This window comes from Vipera berus (assembly GCF_964194415.1).
Source record: "Vipera berus genome assembly, chromosome: Z".
NCBI classification, from domain to species: domain Eukaryota; kingdom Metazoa; phylum Chordata; class Lepidosauria; order Squamata; family Viperidae; genus Vipera; species Vipera berus.
Window position 1 is genome coordinate 77,711,696 of NC_138205.1, and position 19,112 is coordinate 77,730,807.

At 38.2% G+C, this 19,112-nt stretch overlaps 1 protein-coding gene across 1 annotated transcript; it reads left to right on the plus strand.

Annotated features, from left to right (window-relative positions):
• Positions 1 to 2,541: 2,541 nt before the first annotated feature.
• Positions 2,542 to 11,899, plus strand: CCK (cholecystokinin; the record flags this gene model as incomplete). The annotated part of the gene is made up of 4 exons (XM_081342994.1): positions 2,542 to 2,600; positions 4,124 to 4,291; positions 6,415 to 6,654; positions 11,769 to 11,899. Exons 3-4 carry the CDS (start codon positions 6,417 to 6,419, stop codon positions 11,897 to 11,899), a joined length of 369 nt encoding a protein of 122 aa, XP_081199120.1. The 5' UTR covers positions 2,542 to 2,600; positions 4,124 to 4,291; positions 6,415 to 6,416.
• Positions 11,900 to 19,112: the final 7,213 nt, after the last annotated feature.

Genomic DNA, 19,112 nt, shown 5'->3' on the forward strand with positions numbered 1-19,112 from the left:
TATTCCAAATAGATTTTAGGAACAGAAAATGGCAATGAAGTTTTGAAGAGGAGATATATATTTGCTATAGGATGTCCATTGTGTCCGTAAGTAATCTGGCTGTTCTCCAATAATCTACCTGTGTTAAAAGTAAATTCAATTGTCAGCCTGGACAATTTCTGAACATGAATGGGATAGGGCTATCTTTCTGCAGTCAACTGAAAATGGGGACAAATACTTCAGCAAATCAAATCATTGTCATCTAGTCGGAAGTAAAACTTCCATGGCTGAAATGAAATGAATCAATGGTATATAACCTTCTCCAGAAATTCTTTTCAGTGGGTGATTAATGCAGAAGCAATATGTTCATTGAGATTTCTCTTAATTTAAATTATAGTGCCAAAGAGATGCCACAATGGCAATGGCACACTTTCAAGATATTATGACCATCAATGAAAAATCTGAATTTCAGCAATGTCTGGAAGACCGAACATTTTCCATTCTTGCACATTTAAGGATGCTCAGTGGAAACTTCAATAGGCATGTTTTTAGCAATTCACTTGTACATAAAAGTATTTACATTTTAATGTTATCTCTTTTTTTTAATTGTGTGAATTGTTTATTGAAACAGTCCTTTAAATTTAACATATCATTGTATTTGAAGCTACAGAAAATTCAGTCTTATTTCATGTGGAATGTGAACCAATTCATAAGTAAAATAGTGCTCAGGTGAGGAAAGAAATCAGAATTCTGCTGCCTGGGTGGATTTTGATGTATAAAGTCCAAATGACTCAAATATTATTTTAACTAATTCTTATATCTAACAATGAGAAGAAAAAGATTATAAAGAAGACTTTAATTTTTCACTGAAAATGATTTTTAAAAAGAATGTAATAAACAATAAAAGAGTCAAATAGAAGAGCCATATAGAAATGATAAGACTGGGAGGAATTGTCAAAATTGGAGCCCATTATTAAATTTGGTTAAGTGGAGGTATACTACCAGGGGACAAATAGAGGAGATAGTTTTACTGGGGAGATGTATGAATTCTGAGCCTACCATGCAGTCACTGTGCTCAAAATCTTGTACCATAGGCAGAGACAACTTGGTGCCCTGAAGAAATGTTTAATTCCCAGTAATTCAGCTCCAGTCTGTAAGACCAGTGCAAGACATTGGTGAGTCATAATATAAACCATGTGGAAAACGTTACTTTTCCTTGTCATCCATAACAATAATGTACAGAACTCATTGGAATAGTTTGCTTCTCTATTCATTTGTGATCCCCTCCATCTCACTTCCTTAGTTTCCATCACATACTAAACTTGTTGGGCTATACCAGGGGTAGGCAACCTCGGCTCATTTATGACTCATGGACTTCAACTCCCAGAATTCCTGAGCCAGCCAAGCTGGCTCAGGAATTCTGGGAGCTGAAGTCCATGAGTCATAAAAGAGCCGAGGTTGCCTACCCCTGGGCTATACTATAAGATGCTACAGGCTATTTTTGGGCAGTTATAGGTTGGAAGCTTTCCTGAAATTAAGCCCAGTAAAAAGGCCCGCTGCGTCTTTCAGGTCACCGTTTTCCACTTCGTCTCTGCTACGGCGGAGCGCTTCAAGTTTCTCTGTGTTGAAAAGTTGAGATTCAGGTGTGGGGGGGGGGGGGCTGTCATTTGCTCTCCAAGGTCGCCAGCCGGATGACCCGGGTCTGAGAGTTTCCCAGAGGAAGGTAAGGCGATCTTCCATAGACCAAGACGGCGATGGCCGTCCCTTTAGATAAACTTTAAGATAGCGACCACCATTATGGGTAGATTACGACTCTCAGAATTCCAAGCCATCGGGATGATCTCGAAAGAGACCCTACTCTACCCAGCAAATCAATGCCGCTTCGGGCGGCGACGGGAGGAGTGAGCCAGACGGGTGGTTGCTTAGCTTTCCGATCAATGGACTGACGGCGCCAACGCTGATCAATGTGCGGCTGTAACTGAGACGACTGTGATTGCCGGTTTCCGCCAAGGATCCGCCTTCTCGCCTCCCGCGATCAAAAGTCTTAGCATTGCAGCTGTTACGCAAAATCTGTGCCGGATTTCTAGAAACCGAATGGCTGTCGAGCCCTGCCTTACCGGAAGAGCGAAGAGCTTTCGTTCATCCTATCGCCCCTACTTTGCTGACAGAAACCTCTCCATATTACCCCAAGAACTTACAGTGGAAATTTCCATTGAGGTCCTGAAGGCATATTAGGAATATGGCCTCCCCCAACCCAACGGTGCTCTCCACATGTTTTTGACTATAACAGACATCAATATGAGCCAGTATGGCACACAGTGCAATGGATGTTATAGTTCAGCCAAGCAATAAGCTTATCAATCATCAAGAAGATCTAATTGTCTTAATATGAGCACTGCCTTGCCCCCAGGTTCCCCTTCCTAGAAGTAGAGGATTTGCAATCTGATCCAAAAGGTTGGTTTCCTAATGCCATATCCATCTGTTTTCCAGCTGAGTCCAGTTTATTGTTTGTTTCCATTACTCTCAGCCAACAGACTCAACCTAGTTTTCATCAGATACTTTTCACCTTGCCCCACTCCAAGGAGTCCCTTGGTTGGTACACATCTGGAAGGAGAAACTATGTAAGCAAAATTCTAATCGTTATTATTTTACAAAATATTGTCTAGTCCTAATCAGTATCTAGATATGATCCATATTTCTCATTTTCATTTATTATTTTTGTCCACAATAAATACATATTGACAGATGTGAACTTTGGGTCGGGGCGCTGAAAGTAAAAACATTCATTCTTGAAATAGAAAAGATTATTGGCTGATGAATCTTTTAGGAATTTCTATTGATTTCAATGGGCACTGCTTCCACTTAAGAATGATAACCCCTCATTTTATATGTTTAAGTCACAAGAATGGGAAATAACAATCTTGCTGATCTCAATATCTTATTCTGAAAGCATTTAAGTTTCTTATCCAAAAAAATGCAAAAAGTTTACTTTGTGATGAGTGATATAGAATAGAATTCAGGTTCAATTCAATTGAAATTCAATTCAGTTGAAATAAGTAGGTGTAGATCTAAGTCATAGGTAACTATGGATTCAGTCCATATATTCCTCTGGATCTGTTCCACACACATAAAAAAGCATGTATGCTTTGTGTGTTTGGTAATTCACCAAATACAGGTAGTCCTAGACTTACCACAGTTGATTTAGTGACCATTCAAAGTTACAACAATATTGAAAAATGTCACTTGTGAACGTTTTTCACAGTTATGACCTTTGCAGCATCCACATGATCACGTGATCAAAATTCAGACGCTTGGCATCTGGTTCATATTTATGACCTTTGCTGTGTCCCAAAGTCATGTGAACATCTTTTGCAGCCTCCTGACAAGCAAAGTCAATGGGAAAGCCAGATTCACTTAACAACTGTGTTAGTAACTTATCAACTGCATTGATAACTGAGGCAAAAAAGGACATAAAATTTGGCAAAACTCAATTGACAAATATCTTATTTAACATCACAAATTTTGGGCTCAATTGTGGTCGTAAGTCAAGGACTACCTGTAATCCACTATCAGCAGCCATTCATGGTGAACTAAAAGGGCTAAATAGTCATGAAATTATAAAACAGATTAAGAACGCTGATGCTAAGATTCTGTGGTACTCAGATCAAGATATTAATAGGTTATTGTTTCAATTGAATCTGTTTAAGATTACAGAGTGGCAGATATGTGTGAATTTGGATGTACATTCTTATTAGTGAAAGTCAGGATTTAAAGCATTTCATTTTTTAAAAAAATCACCACTCCAGTTCTATCATATTTATGTAGATTGCATGCATACTCTGTGTAGTCTAATTCAATGCCTATTTTGTAAGAAGAGCATTTTGCTAAATTCAGTCACTGGGGCTTCAGAGTTATTCCCTGCTTGAATTTCATTGCCTGCACATGAACCAATGAGTTGGTTCTAAAGTCCCTGTAAAGCAGAAGACAGCATCAAAGAAGTATACCAATGCTGTGGATGTGATTAAACAGCAGAAATTCTGCTTTTCCCCCTGTGGGAGATTTTCTGTTCTATCCCTCCACTGCCACCATTCAACACTTAACTCTCAGTGAGCACTCCTTCAAATGGCTTTGCTCCACTCCACAGAAAAATGTATGGTGCTTCCCTAATTGCGTCAGATCTGTGCAAACAAATGACAGCCTCTGAAGTACTTAACCAGACTATTTAAGGAGAAACTCTGAATGGCTTTGCTACATTCTGGAAAGCATTCCTTGTCCTGGCTAGTCAGCAGATCTACCTGCACTTGATTTGAAGGTAAGATTGGAACGTTTTGCTAAGACTCTTTTAATTGGGGAAAATAGAGCAGCAGAGGGTGACCAATATTTTTATATGGTTTATGCCATTTGAATTTCTCTCCATAGTTTTGCAAATGAAATATTCTGCAATATTCAAAATTGAGGAAGATTGCTTAACAAGCATCTCTTAATCTTAGCCAAATTGTACACAGTTCATAACATTTACCCTGGGCAACAGTATTTGATTTTTGGGGAGGAGGCTATGAAATTGCTTGCTACATGTTAGGATAGGCAAGAATTTTCATGAGCATTCTAAAGTATACCGTCAGGGAACAATGGATTGCAACCAAATTTTTCAGTGCAGTAAATCCTGTGCTCAAATACAAATCATCTTGCACCAAGAGTAATTGTTATTCTTCAGTCTCTAGATAAAGGAAGCTTTAATTATTTACAGTCTTTTAATTACATCATTTGGATTTTTATCTATGCATTTCTATATTTGGATTGTAGTCTAAAAGAAGCATGATCATCATAAACTTTTAACTTCTAAGGTTTGGTTATGGGAAGTATTGAACACAGAACAAAATTTGGCACTGTATTACTTTTCTTTTATCTTAAAAGTCAATGCTGACCACAGAAAATGTATGTAATTAGCCCACTGCTCCACCAAGAGCCTTGGTGGAGCAGTGGGCTAATGCCTCCTTAAGTAACACCAGCTGCCTGCAATTAGTGCAGGTTCGCGTCCCACCAGGCTCAAGGTTGACTCAGCTTTCCATCCTTCCGAGGTAGGTAAAATGAGGACCCAGATTGTTGGGGGCAATTAAGCTGACTTTGTATTAATGCCCCTTGGGGTGTGCGTGAAAGCCTTAATAAGCAGGCATATACATAGAATGAAGGCTACTGCTAAGCTTGTAAGCCGCCCTGAGTCTTCGGAGAAGGGCGGGATATAAATGGAATTAAAATAAAAATAAATAAATAATAAAATAATTATGACATATCATTATTAAGCTTGTGAAAGACTTAAAACTTAAAGCCCTTTAAGTCACCACAATGTAAAAAAAGATGTTGAGACTCTAGAAAGAATACAGAGAAGAGCAACAAAGATGGTCAGGGGACTGGAGGCTAAAACATGTAAGGAACAATTGCTGGAATTGGGTATGTGTAGTAACGAAGAGAAGGGTGAGGAGTGACATGATAGCAGTGTTCCAATATCTCAGGGGCTGCTAGAAAGAAGAGGGAATCAAGCTATTCTCCAAAGCACCTGAAAGTAGGACAAGAAGCAACTAACCAAAGAGAGAAGCAAGGTAGAACTAAGGAGAAATTTTCTGACAGTTAGAAGTCAGTGGAACAACCTGTCTCCAGAAGCTGTGAATGCTCCAACACTGGAGGTTTTTAAGAAGACAGTGGCCAGCCATTTGTCTGAAATGGTATAGGGTTTCCTGCCTGAGTAGGGGGTTCGAACAGATGACCTCCAAGGTCCCTTCCAACTATTATTATTATTATTATTATTATTATTATTATTATTATTATTATTATTATTATTATTGTTGTTGTTGTTGTTGTTGTTGTTGTTGTTATTTCAGTAAAACATAAACTATTCTTCCACTAAAATAACTGATCTTATATACATTTAGCTGGAGATTGATCATACTTTGATACCTAGGAATTGTACGCTATATTACAGTATATTCAAAAAATATATCAAATTAAGAGCTAATATTCAAATTTCATTTCTTTCTCTCACAAATTTAGAATAAGGTGAAATCATGATTATGGCACACCTTTTAAAGCCCAGCCACCAATTTTAATTACTGTTCCTAATTAAACATCTAATAAGCATTAAACCCTATAAGAGCTATATTTTTCATCTTGTGATTTTCATATGCATTTTTGGATCTGGAATTGGAGCAGAGAATTCCATAAAAATTGAAAAACATAATGAAAAAAGAAATGCAATGTTGTATTGCTGCAAATTCCACTGCTGAACCATATGTGAATGTAACATATAATGTAATGTTTATAAATTGGATGCACTGATAAAGAACAAGCACAAAAGTACTAGAATAAATATTTTAGTGTATTTTAAAAGCACAATCTTTGCAAATCTGAATATTTGAATCTTTTCTTCTTATTCCTCTTTAGCTATGTATAGTGGGATTTGCATCTTCCTGTTCCTGGCTATGTTGTCCCTGAACTCCTTGGGACAGCAAACATCTGGATCCCACCATACAATGACAAATCTTGAGCAGAGTTTGTTAGAAAATCACCGACATGTCCGTATTCCAACCTCAGGAAAACCTGCCCAGCTGGTAGATGGCAGCATTGATCAAAAGGCCAACCTTGGAGCTCTGTTAGCCAAATATCTCCAGCAAGCCCGAAGAGGTATACCTTTTAGTCATTTTCTGCTCCAGGCATTCTTTGGTTTTAAAGAAACCCCCTTTCAAAATTCAATACATCAATACAATAAATGTGGCATTTCCAACACCTCTGGAAGACACTAGCTTGGGAACCTGGCAGAGACATTAAAGTTGTCTTTTATTAGCAATCAACGCAGTTATCCCAAGCTGGCATCATCCAAAAGTGTTGAGACAACACATATCAACATTCCAAGCCAACATGGGAATTTGCTTAGGTGAATCTCTTCAAATACATACAGGAATCACTGTTTCCCCAAAGCAGAAGAAGGTTAGTAAAACTTCCTCTTCTCTTCCACATATCATCACATCTTTCTCAGTTTCATTCTCCCAATGTGACTGCCTTAATTATCCACCAATATCACTATAAATCCCTTTCAGTGGATATAATAAAGAAATGAGAAGTTTACGTTCAGTAGTATATCTTCCCACACCAGAAGACACAGTAGTTAATAAGAAAGAGATGATTGTCCATGCTGAAAGCCTTTAGAGCCATTTATGGAAGCTGATTGCAAGGCTGACTAAAGATCAGTGATGGGCCCATGTGAAACAGATTAGGAAGCAGAATTGTTATCATTAAATGTTTTCTTTAGTCTTTCATTTTTTTTACAAATAGGAAGGAAGGAAAGCAAGCATTAGCATCTGCTATAAGTGCTTATGACATTATATGTACCATAATATAATCATGCAAATGGCATGGATGATATAAATTGAATCAGAAATCATGACATGATTGATGCATCAGTGACAATGTGATTGTTCCCCTATTTGCATTATATAATGAGACATGGGTTGTAACTTATCATCTGTAGGCCTTCATGTTAGCAGAGAATAACTAGGGAAGAGTAAATAAGTTAATGACTTTGAATTGCATGAAGGAAAAAAAGAAAAATCACATTATGGAAGAAGAGCTGAAAGGAAATAACAGTCTGGGTAGCTCTTCACTCTGAAAGGTGTAATTTTAGGTGTTAATATGATTACATGAAAACAGCATGGTGAAACTGTGTGTGTATTGTTTGTTTCCATCTAAATACTAAATGCTGATTGAACATCAGTGGGACACACTTGTGGATCTTATTTCCACAGAGGCAACAGAATAAGCCTTTCACTTACATAAGAGTTTTTTGTCAAGAGAATTCTATGTCCCACCAATCCAGTTAAATGAACCTTGCAGTCTTTTCTGAATCATCAACTGGGTAACTTTGTTTAATTCATACAGCATCATCAATTACCTGGAGGGCAAATAAATACCACACAGAAGATCAAGATTTAGATTCAGACCAGTTATAATTTATGCAAAAATATAAAGAAAATGAAAAACAGTAATAAAACTGGATGAAAATTCCTACCTATCACATGTTTTTCTTACATAGTCAGTATATGATTAGTAGAGGCTGGGGAAATATGCTTCTGAGACAGTATACATCTCTCATTCATAAAGATATAGTTTGTGAGTCTGGGATGCAAGCTACATGCTTTCAAGTAGTGCTGGGTTACTCATCTGTTTGCCCTATTTTTTATCATGTTTGTCCATATATATCACCTGGTTTAAATGTTTGTATAATTCTTATTATATTTAAATGTATACCTGCTTGGGGTTAATTTTTAGGATTGTCTAAAACAATGTTTGTTCCATTGTTGATGTTCATTTGAAATTTTTATTATTACCAGGACAAAATAATGACTTATCATAAGGTAAGAAAATAATTGGTACAATAATGAAAATGTCTCAAATTAATGTCATAATATGGGCAATCTTCCTTCACCCAACGTTCTCCAGACAAGTTGGAACTAGAACTCCCATAATTCCAAGTCAACTTTATTAAATATATTTGAGAATTATAATTCTTCATTAATATAAAATATCTAAAGGTAAAGGTAAAGGGGTAAAGGTTCCCCCGCACATGCATGCTAGTCATCTCCGTTTCAAAGCCGAAGAGCCAGCGCTTGTCCGAGGACGTCTCCATGGTCATGTGGCCGGCATGACTAGACGCCAAAGGCGCACGGAACGCTGTTACCTTCCCACCGCAGTGGTCCCTATTTTTCTACTTGCATTTTTACGTGCTTTCGAACTGCTAGGTTGGCAGAAGCTGGGACGAGTAACAGGCGCTCACTCTGCTACACGGCACTCGGGATTCGACCCGCCAAACTGCCGACCTTCAGATCGACAAGCTCAGCGTCCTAACCCACTGAGCCACCGCGTCCCTTATAAAATATCTAGAGGGCAATAAGTTAGGAAGCCTGAACTGCAATGGATTAGATTTTCCCATTAAAATCATTAAGGAGACTTGAGAAAATACGATCTTAGGATCTAAGTGGACATTCATAGCAAATTAGCTGAAATGTCTGAACTGATGTACATGCTTGTACTTGGGGTTTTTAAAGGCCATTTGGGTAAAAAGTGATAGTAAGAAAGACATTCTTCAGCCTTTTCTGAATTGTGGTTCTACAGAGCTTTCAACTGCTAACAAAGATTATTTTGAACAGATAATTTTCTCTAGAATCAATTGCTCCCCACAAAAATAAGTATATAGTTCTCTTGGAATAAAGATTATCAAGATCCCAGCACATGCATTTGTATGTTTGACAGATTCCCCTCACTAGAAAAGTCCACCCAAGAATAAAGCAACTAACTATATATAAAATGTAGTTTGATTGTAAATTCTTGATGAGGCTCACTTGAAGGATATCTTCCTTGGAGTAGGTTAGTTCCCAGTTGGAGATAGGGTAAGGGTGGAAAAGCCATACATCCAAAACCCTAATTGAAAACAAACTGAATTGTTATTAACTGTGTTTAGTCGAACCTTTTTCCAAATAAATACCTTTCCAATTGCAGATTAAATTAGTAGGTGAAGGATAAAACAGAAGTACTCAGTTTGATTTTAGAGCAATCATTTTGTAATCTAGGACCCTTTTTTGCTTAAGGCAATTTTCCTCTCAGTAGCTGCCTTGTGTGTGTTTTTTTAAACCATTTGCTCGGTACTAAGGTGATGGAGATCTCCTCTAGAACAAGCCCTTTAAAACATATATCAAAATCTACTTTCAGTATCTCTGTGGCAGCAAGGACTTGGTAAGCCTTGGTGACCAAATAATATAGCTGATAAAAATAGTGTTTGATAAATTTCTCAAAGATAAAGATAATATTGAATAATTAAAAGGATCACTGAAAAAATCTTTTAACAGAGATTGAGGTTACTATCTACCAACTTTATTAAGATCTAGTCTCCTAGGCAGAATAGCCAATGTTCAAGAGAAAGAAGAGTGTAATCCATCAACATATGGAAGACTATAGGTTGCCCATTCCTAGACTATTTCCTGAATTAGCTGATTATGACTGGGGAAATGGAATCTGATATGGAATGAAGCATACAATGACCTTTTGAAGTTTTGTGATGTTTGAAAAAAAATGGATCAAAAGTCTCTTTCTCTTGGGAAAGAGAAATTCTCAGTAAATTTCTTCAGGGCAATCACTCCCAACAGCTACTAAAGAGCCAGATGGAAAGTGTTCTTTTATTAGGGTGCCAGGGAGGCTGCAGACCCAATGGAGAGATCATTCTAGGTCAGGGGTGTCAAACTGCTGGCCCACGGGCCGGACGCGTCACATGGAAGCTGTGCCCACCCCATTGTTGGCAATGGCAAAACTGTCCCGATACGTCGCACAATGTCACATGACGTCATGAGTTTGACATGTCTGTTCTATGTTATTCACATGTACCTCTCAGCCATCTCTCAGTTCAAGACAATTTCTTGGAAATAAATGTTCTTTTCCTTTGGCAGAGAAGAAATTTTGAAAGCAAATACTACTCATTTATCAAATTGAATTAATAATGGTAGAAAAAACTGTTTTTTAAAAATCAATCAGGCAGCACATCAACAGGACTACCCTATTTTCTTCAGCCTTGACAAGAGATCTGTACAGATAAAACTCCAGTTGGTTAGCAATGGACCAGTATGTTTTTATACAGGTTTAATGAGGGAATCAGGACGCTTCAGAATCTGCTCTTTGTCTGTGTTTTTGTGTGTCTGTGTGCCAACTTGGAACATGATATCAAACTAGTAAGAGATAGAGACAAAATAATGGTTCAAGGTGGGGTAATGAAGTTTTAAAGGAAAAACGTGCTATATATTTAGCCATTAATTTTTTGATCAGCACCAGAACCAAGCTTACAAGAACCATCTCAAACAAACTGCCTTTTTGTTTTCTGCCCAATGTGATTTGTTTCAGTACACTCTTGGATTTTTTTCCCCTTTCTTTTTTGTGAATGTAGAGAGGACAAGATAATGAATATATCCATTGTTGCTACTGCTGAGAAACTAAAATTTTAAAATTATACAGTCACCAGTGCATCTTGATTCTGTGCTTTAATTTTATTTTAATTTTTAATTTTTTTAATTTTTTAATTTTAATTCCATTTATATCCCGCCCTTCTCCGAAGACTCAGGGCGGCTTACAAGCTTAGCAGTAGCCTTCATTCTATGTATATGCCTGCTTATTAGGGCTTTCACACACACCCCAAGCGGCATTATTACAAAGTCAGCTTAATTGCCCCCAACAATCTGGGTCCTCATTTTAGAATGCATTTTGCTAATACCGTTTCCTAATGATGCTTTACAAAAACACATCCTTCTGGCACTGTAATTATGGACATGCATCAGCAATTTTACTGATATATATGTATGTATGTATGTATATATGTACATACATACACTAATAAACTGTTACTTTAAAATGTTTAAACTGACTTTAAAATTAGTGGTATAGCACAATAAATGTTAGCAGGAGTAAAAATGCAGGTTTCATATGATCTTGGATCAGACATGTCAAACTCACAGCATCACGTGACATCGCATGACGTATTGGAGCTTTTTCTCCATTGCCAGCAATCGGGTGGGTGCAGCTTCCACGTGACGCATCCAGCCCGTGGGCCACCAGTTTGACACTCCTGTCTTAGATGATAATGTCCACCATCACAGGATATTGATTTTACAATATTTAATGTTCTATAATTAGTTTAAGATATAAAATAATTCATATTATTAAAAATGAGTCTGTTTATTTGTATGTCGCTGTCCAATATTTAGGTTCTACTGGAAAGGTCTCCGTGATGGGTTTACAGAATTTTGACCCTACCCACAGGATAAGGGACAGAGACTACATGGGCTGGATGGATTTTGGACGTCGCAGTGCTGAAGAATATGAATACTCCTCTTAAAGATTGTCCAACTTTGCTTAAAAGAAATGAAAATCAAAATCCTTGTACAGAAATACAATTTTCCGTACAAAAAAAATATGTTGGCATCCTTTACAAATTGGTGTTTAAAATATCTGTATTTGATGTAAATTTGTCTGCAAAACTATACAATATGTATTTTGCAAACATATGCAGTTTTCAAGAATGTATTTTGTTAATTTCTTGATAATTTTGTCATTGCAAATATTGCTATCTCTTTCTAAAAAAATTGTTTGCAATTTAACACATAAGCAATTTGCTAATTTGAACTATTTATGTGTTAGAAAATATCAACCCATGAGTCAGATTCAAATACACTCAAAAGTAGCATTATTGTAATCAATGAGACTTTAAATTTGTCATGATCAACTGAATTGCCTACAATGAATCCTCTCTACATATGATTAAACTTTGATTTGATTCTATTTATTTAGATATTAACACTATAGAAAAGTCATTATGCCAATACATTCAAAATTTGGTCAAATAATTTTCTAGGCATGTTATGGCCTCTGGTTATTTGATTTTGTGCAGTAAATGTGAAAATTCTGATAAAATTATTCACACTAGAATAAACAGAACTTTCCTTGCTTTGTGGCTCTGTATTTGCTTTGCAGTGCAAAATTGCACTTATGTCTTTCTCTCCTCCTGATCACAAAGTTAAGCATAAGGATATGTTCCTATAACTAGAAGGGATTAGAACACTGTTTAAAATCTGAAAATGATGTTACACTGTTAAATTTTTAAAGGTTTTTTCCCCCAACTCTGCATTAACTTGAAGAAAAGGCAATATTTCATAACTATAAAACATATAGTTGAAGAGGGGGTGGATTGCCAATTAATGGGAAAATGATGGAAAGGAAGATAGTGACAATATTGGCAGTAGCCCTGGAAAAGTGCCAGGAAGATTAGGGATGAGCTGCCAGGTTAGCACTATAAAGATATTGAAAAAATCAAGGGTGGCCCAAGTTCAAGGATGATACTTATGGATCATTTGGTGCCTAATTTAAATAACATAGACACTTATTTAAATTTAAATGTTATTTAAATATCTCTCTCTCTCTCTCTCTCTCTCCCTACCCACCTATTTATCTACCCACCTATCTACCTACCTGACAACTTAGATCTATCTATCTATCTATCTATCTATCTATCTATCTATCTATCTATCTATCTATCTATCTATCTATCTATCTATCTATCTATCTATCATCTCAGACCAAACATATCTTATGCACATTAAACAGAATATTATTTAGGAATAAATAAATAATAAATGATAGACTCATATGATCAACCAGAAGTGATATGAGAATGACAAAATAAAAAAAGAAATATTTGAATATGAGGACAATAACTGAGTTATTCTGTGTGAGAGAGTATTGGCAGAGATAGTGAGCCTGGTCAAGATTTTTTTTTCCACTGATATCCAAATTATGAAGCAATTTCTAATCATTGGCACAGCTGCAGTATCATAGAACTTCATAAAAGAATGAATTTCAGAAATTAGGAGATGCCTTCTTTTCGATGCTGCCGTGGGAAGTTTAAGAATCACCATGAATATGCTTCAAATCTCCCAAACATCTTCCAGAAGAGTCTGCCTGTTCCTGCTATATACTGTAGTGCAAAGTTGGTTTCCAGATAAATGCAACAAAGCTACAGAGAAAGAGAAGCAGAAATCTACATATTCAGCTCATCTCAAAAACACTTGTTTTCTTTTTAGTTCAGTTGTATTCGTTCTTTTACAAATAAGGCTGCCTAGGCATTTCCTACAGTGCCCAGAACATGTACTGAAGGGACTGTCCATCTTGAGAGGCAGTCCAGTCCAGACCAGAAGCATGCCCAGCAGTATTACCTCCAGGGCTTTTTTTTGTCATAGAACGCTCAGAATGGAGTTCCGGCACCTTTTTTGGATGGAACCTTGTAGGGTAAGCAAGGCGGGTTGTATGACATGTGTGAGTTCCGGCACCTTTTTCTTTTACAAAAAAAGCACTGATTACCTCTATCTCTTTTGTAAGGTTACATTAACAAATTCTTGCAAGTCTGAAAGGACTGTTCCTGTTCCTTGCTTTTATTCTCCCAAAAACTAGGCAGGATCCCTTCTGAAATGCTTTCATCACCCCTCCTTTGTTGATCTCAAATCTTGTTTTATCAGAGTGCTGCCTGGGTTGTGAATCTTCTTCCTGTCTCCCAAGGTCATTCCCACATATCATTAGAGATACATTGAACAAAGCAGCATTTTAGATCAGGTAAGTGAGCGTGAGAGATAGATCTCTGAATTTCCGAGCTTATTGATAGTATCGTGTAGTGCACAATACACATTCACAATGGATTTTTGAAAGCAAAGGTTAAATAGATAGGAGAATTTAAATCTATTAAAATTCAGGGCATTGTCGACATGTTTATTGCATTTTTAAAGACAATTCTTAACCATGTTGAGCCATTAGGGAGGAAGCTCAGGCTAAATCACCACCATGATTATCAGTATAGTGCTTTCTCAATCGTTTGTTTCTATCAGATGCACCCACACAATTCCAAAGTCTGTCTCATCTCTCATTGCTGGTCTTTCATTGATTAACTAAACATTTTGATAATGCTGTGCCCACAGCCAAAGTGGAACTTGAGGCAGGACATGGACGCAAAACACAACTGAGCTTTACTATGCTTCAACTAACATGCAAGAATCTTTAACTCCCTAACCAGATAAAAGCTACCTGTGTCCACTGCAGTTTCTATGTCATGGAGAGAGAGAAAAAACTGACGGAACTATATTTCTCTATGATGGGTGGATTTTAATTTATGGTAGCTTAATCTTTCACAATTCAATAAGAGTATCTTGATTTTGTAAATATTTTACTCATAAAGGACTGCAAAGCACAATAGAAGTTCTTTTATAAGTCATTTCACACTCTCCTTACCTGTAGGAAAATATGATGAATTTTCTTTTACATGAATGAGGCAATACTCGATGTAGTGATGGTCATTGCGACCTGTTACATATATTTGCCTATATATACCTAACCTTGTGATTTCCAGATGTGAACTCTGATTTCCATAATCTCTTAGTTTATAACCAGAGAGCAATTATATATGGAAAGGCAAACCATATACTCTTGCTTCTTTACATAAAATTGGCTTTTTAATTATCTGTGACAATTTTGGCTAATTAATTCTCTTGATCACTCTGCCCCAATCTCTTCTACAAAACCTGGTTTCCTCTAATTAAATCTGGCATTAGAAGCAAACCTAGATGGCTTGGGAAAGGGAAAAAAATTAAAGATAGGAAAATGGTCTCCAGGACTTGAGCTGTCCTCTTCTTTTTCATTTAAAAAACTACAACTTGTAATGTATGGGTCAAGTTACAGTAAAAGAACTACAGGAGGCACTGTTGCTGGACAGCTCCTGTAAGGAGCAGCACTGGCGGGAAAACCATGAAAGACTATTGGCTGACCACCAGGCTGGAAACCAAGGTTTGAACCTATTGGTTAGTGCCCACCTGGACAGGTATAAGAGGACTCAGGTGAGCCCAGTTCCCCAGTCTTTATTCTACAACCTTGCCATCCAATAAAGGTTATGATCCAGCCATCGCCTACGCGTCTCATTCCTCCATGATCTAACAGTGGCGACGAAGGTGGGATCCTGTTTCAGTAGCTGCTAGACAACTGCTGAAGCAGCCACGAGCAACCGGTTGACCAAGCAACAACCGCAGAAGCAGCTGCGCACAACCGGTCAACCCAGCGGAAGCAGCCGTGCACAACCAGTCAACCCAGTGGAAGCAGCCGAACGCAACCGGTCAACCCAGCGACTGCCGCAGAGGCAACCGCACTCAACCGGTCAACCCAGCGGATGCTAACAGACTTCCAGCAAACACCCATCAAAATTAAGGGGGAGGCAACAATTTCAGTGCGGTATGGGGGATTCCGGGGCAATTGGATGTCCTTGTAGTCGAGGGGCAGAGGACTAGTCTCATAGGGTTAAACTGGTTCAAGGCCCTAGGCATTAGTATCACAGGGATACATATGACCCGGGCCCACAACATTGAATCCGTCTGCAATGCTTTTGCAGACGTATTCGATGAGACACTAGGAAAGTACACAGGACCACCAATCACATTTAAATTAAACCCCAATGTTCCACCCATAAAAATCAAACCCCGGAGGGTACCGTTTGCACTTAAACAAAAAATAGAGAGGGAATTGGACAAACTGGTCACGCAGGGAGTCCTGAAACCGGTCGAGGGAGCCGAGTGGGAGACTCCTATAGTCACCCCACTCAAGGCAAACGGTGAGGTGAGGATCTGTGCTGATTATAAATGTACTATAAATAGAGCATTAAATCAGCATGCTTACCCGGTCCCAATGGTCAGCAGCATCCTCGTGTTGTTGCAGGGCGGTGCCATCTTTGCCAAACTCGACCTTGCACAAGCGTATCAGCAACCACACAGAGAACCTGACCAACCACACACAGAAGAGTCCAGCGGGGACACTGACCTGTGGACAATAAGACCAACACAGTCAGGGCATCAACAGGGCCAGGGGAACCAGGCGCCAGAAACAAACGTGGTTCCAGGGTTTCCCCACACACCGAGGCAAAACAGCAATGCAGATAACACCACACTGGACTCAGGGGGAACACTAAGGCGGTCAGGATGGGAGCACAGGCCCCCAGCCTACCTCACGGACTATGTGCGGTCGTGAAAATACAAGTGTAAATAGTTATGTTGGGGGGGTACTTTAAAGTGGATTGGCATTGTCTGTTCTTATGGGGGAAGGGGTGTAATGTATGGGTCAAGTTACAGTAAAAGAACTACAGGAGGCGCTGTTGCTGGACAGCTCTGGTAAGGAGCAGCACTGGAGGGAAAACCACGAAAGACTATTGGCTGACCACCAGGCGGGAAACCAAGGTTTGAACCTATTGGTCAGTGCCCACCTGGACAGGTATAAGAGGACCCAGGTAACCCCAGTTCCCCAGTCTTTGTTCTACAACCTTGCCATCCAATAAAGGTTATGATCCAGCCATCAACTACACGTCTCATTCCTCCGCGATCTAACACAACTCTCCCCCAATATATTCTTAATTAGGAAAATGGATACTTCAGAAAATGGATCTATTGCTATCTGTGGCAAACTGATCCCTGCAAAAGCAAACTTTAAGTACAGGAAAGTCAGGAGGTTGGGGCTTTTTTGGGGGGGGGTGTTTAAAAATAATGTTTTAGAAAATATATGCAAATACCGTGATGTTGCTATACATGCATCTACCTACATAAAAACTATAAAGATCAGCAATGATATTCCATTGGATACCCTAAGAAAGCAAAAGCTGGACTTTTAAGAAGCAGAATAAGCAGAGCATTGACACTTTTAAACATTGGTATTGGAGGAATAGGGACACGGTGGCTCGGTGGGTTAGGACGCTGAGCTTGTCGATCAGAAGGACGGCAGTTTGGCGGGTCGAATCTCGAGTGCCGCGTAACAGAGTGAGTGCCTGTTACTCGTCCCAGCTTCTGCCAACCTAGCAGTTCGAAAGCACGTAAAAATGCAAGTAGAGAAATAGGGACCACTCCGGTGGGACGGTAACAGCGTTCCATGCGCCTTTTGCGTCTAGTCATGCCGGCCACATGACCACGGAGACGTCCTCGGACAAGCGCTGGCTCTTCGGCTTTGAAACGGAGACGAGCACCGGCCCCTAGAGTCGGAAACGACTAGCACGCATGTGCGGGGGAACCTTTACCTTACCTTTACCTTTATTGGAGGAAACTCTGGAGAATATCATGGGCAGCAAAAAACAAAACAAAACAATCATCTGTGATGATGCACTGAGGGAGATCTGAAAGACCAGGTTAGAAACAGATCATCATGGAGAAAATCTATTTATATGGTCACTAAGAGTCAAAAAAACCTTTCTGCCATATAATCAATGAATGGCCTTATTAGGATTAGATTATGGTTTATGGTGTAACCTAACTTAAAGATTAATCTCCCAATCTGTTTGGTTTTAAAGCAGGGGTGTCAGATTGCTGGCTCATGGGCCAGATGCGTCCTGCCAAAATTGCACCCACCCCATTGCTGGCAATGGAAAAGAAGTCACTATACATTGCAACACATCACGTGACGTTGTGAGTTTGACACCCCTGTTTTAAAGTATTGAATAGCATAGGTTTTCAGCTATAACAGACAAGCTACTGATCAGTTGTTAGCCAGATTTTTTGTTTATTTCCAAATCAGACAATGTTCTTTAAAGTGAATAATGAATATGCCAAGTTGATGAAAGGGTTTCGCACTAACTCATTGAGAGCTGAAGTTACTTTCTGAAATATGCTTCAAAAATAATTAACAGAGTAGCAAATAGCTGCTTCCTGAATAATTAACACAAAACCTTACAGAAATTGTGGTAAACAATTGGGGCTACTATTAAATAATGTTGCTTGTGTAGGTTGACCTTGATTATTTCAGCTGAACTCATTAAAAAAACAGTTTTGTTAGAGAGCCGAAACCCAAGTTTAGAAAGTTTTTCAGATGCTATTTTGACAGTCTTAAATGATATATACTTAAAGATGCAGGAATATATAATACATAATCTATTATAAAAAAGGCTAATCTCTTTTATTTTCTCAGGTTACTAGGGAACTCCCATACACACCTATTTTCTAATCATCCTTCCTTGCTTACCAGTTCCTTGCAATATTTACCAAATAATGTGCTGTTTTGTAGAACCAAATGTTTTGAGAAAATCATTTGGTTCTTCTTTCTTTTTTGCCCACCAAATATTTTTGCTTCCTAGTGAATTTTGCACATACCTCTGTTTATTTCAGTTAGATTTAAGGTCTCAATCAATGGTTGACAATTACTCCTATAAATTTATATACCCACAGATTAATAACAACAAGGATATTACATCTATCAATTATGGCCTCGGTGGGCAAAATCTTTTCAGGCATGAAATTTTAACAGTAACACAAAAACAAAAATGAACAAGAGATAAAAACATTTTCAGAATGATAGGCAAGTGTCTTGCATAGACTTCATAAGAGAAACGTATTCGGATGAGAAATAAAAAAAGATACACGTTACAGTTTTGCTGCAAAAAAACCTTCCTTTTTTCATTATAATTAACTTAAATTATTGTATTGTGAAATAGTGAAAACAGATATCCCCAAGAGGATATTTCCTTGGGAATATTCAGTCATGGATCCAGA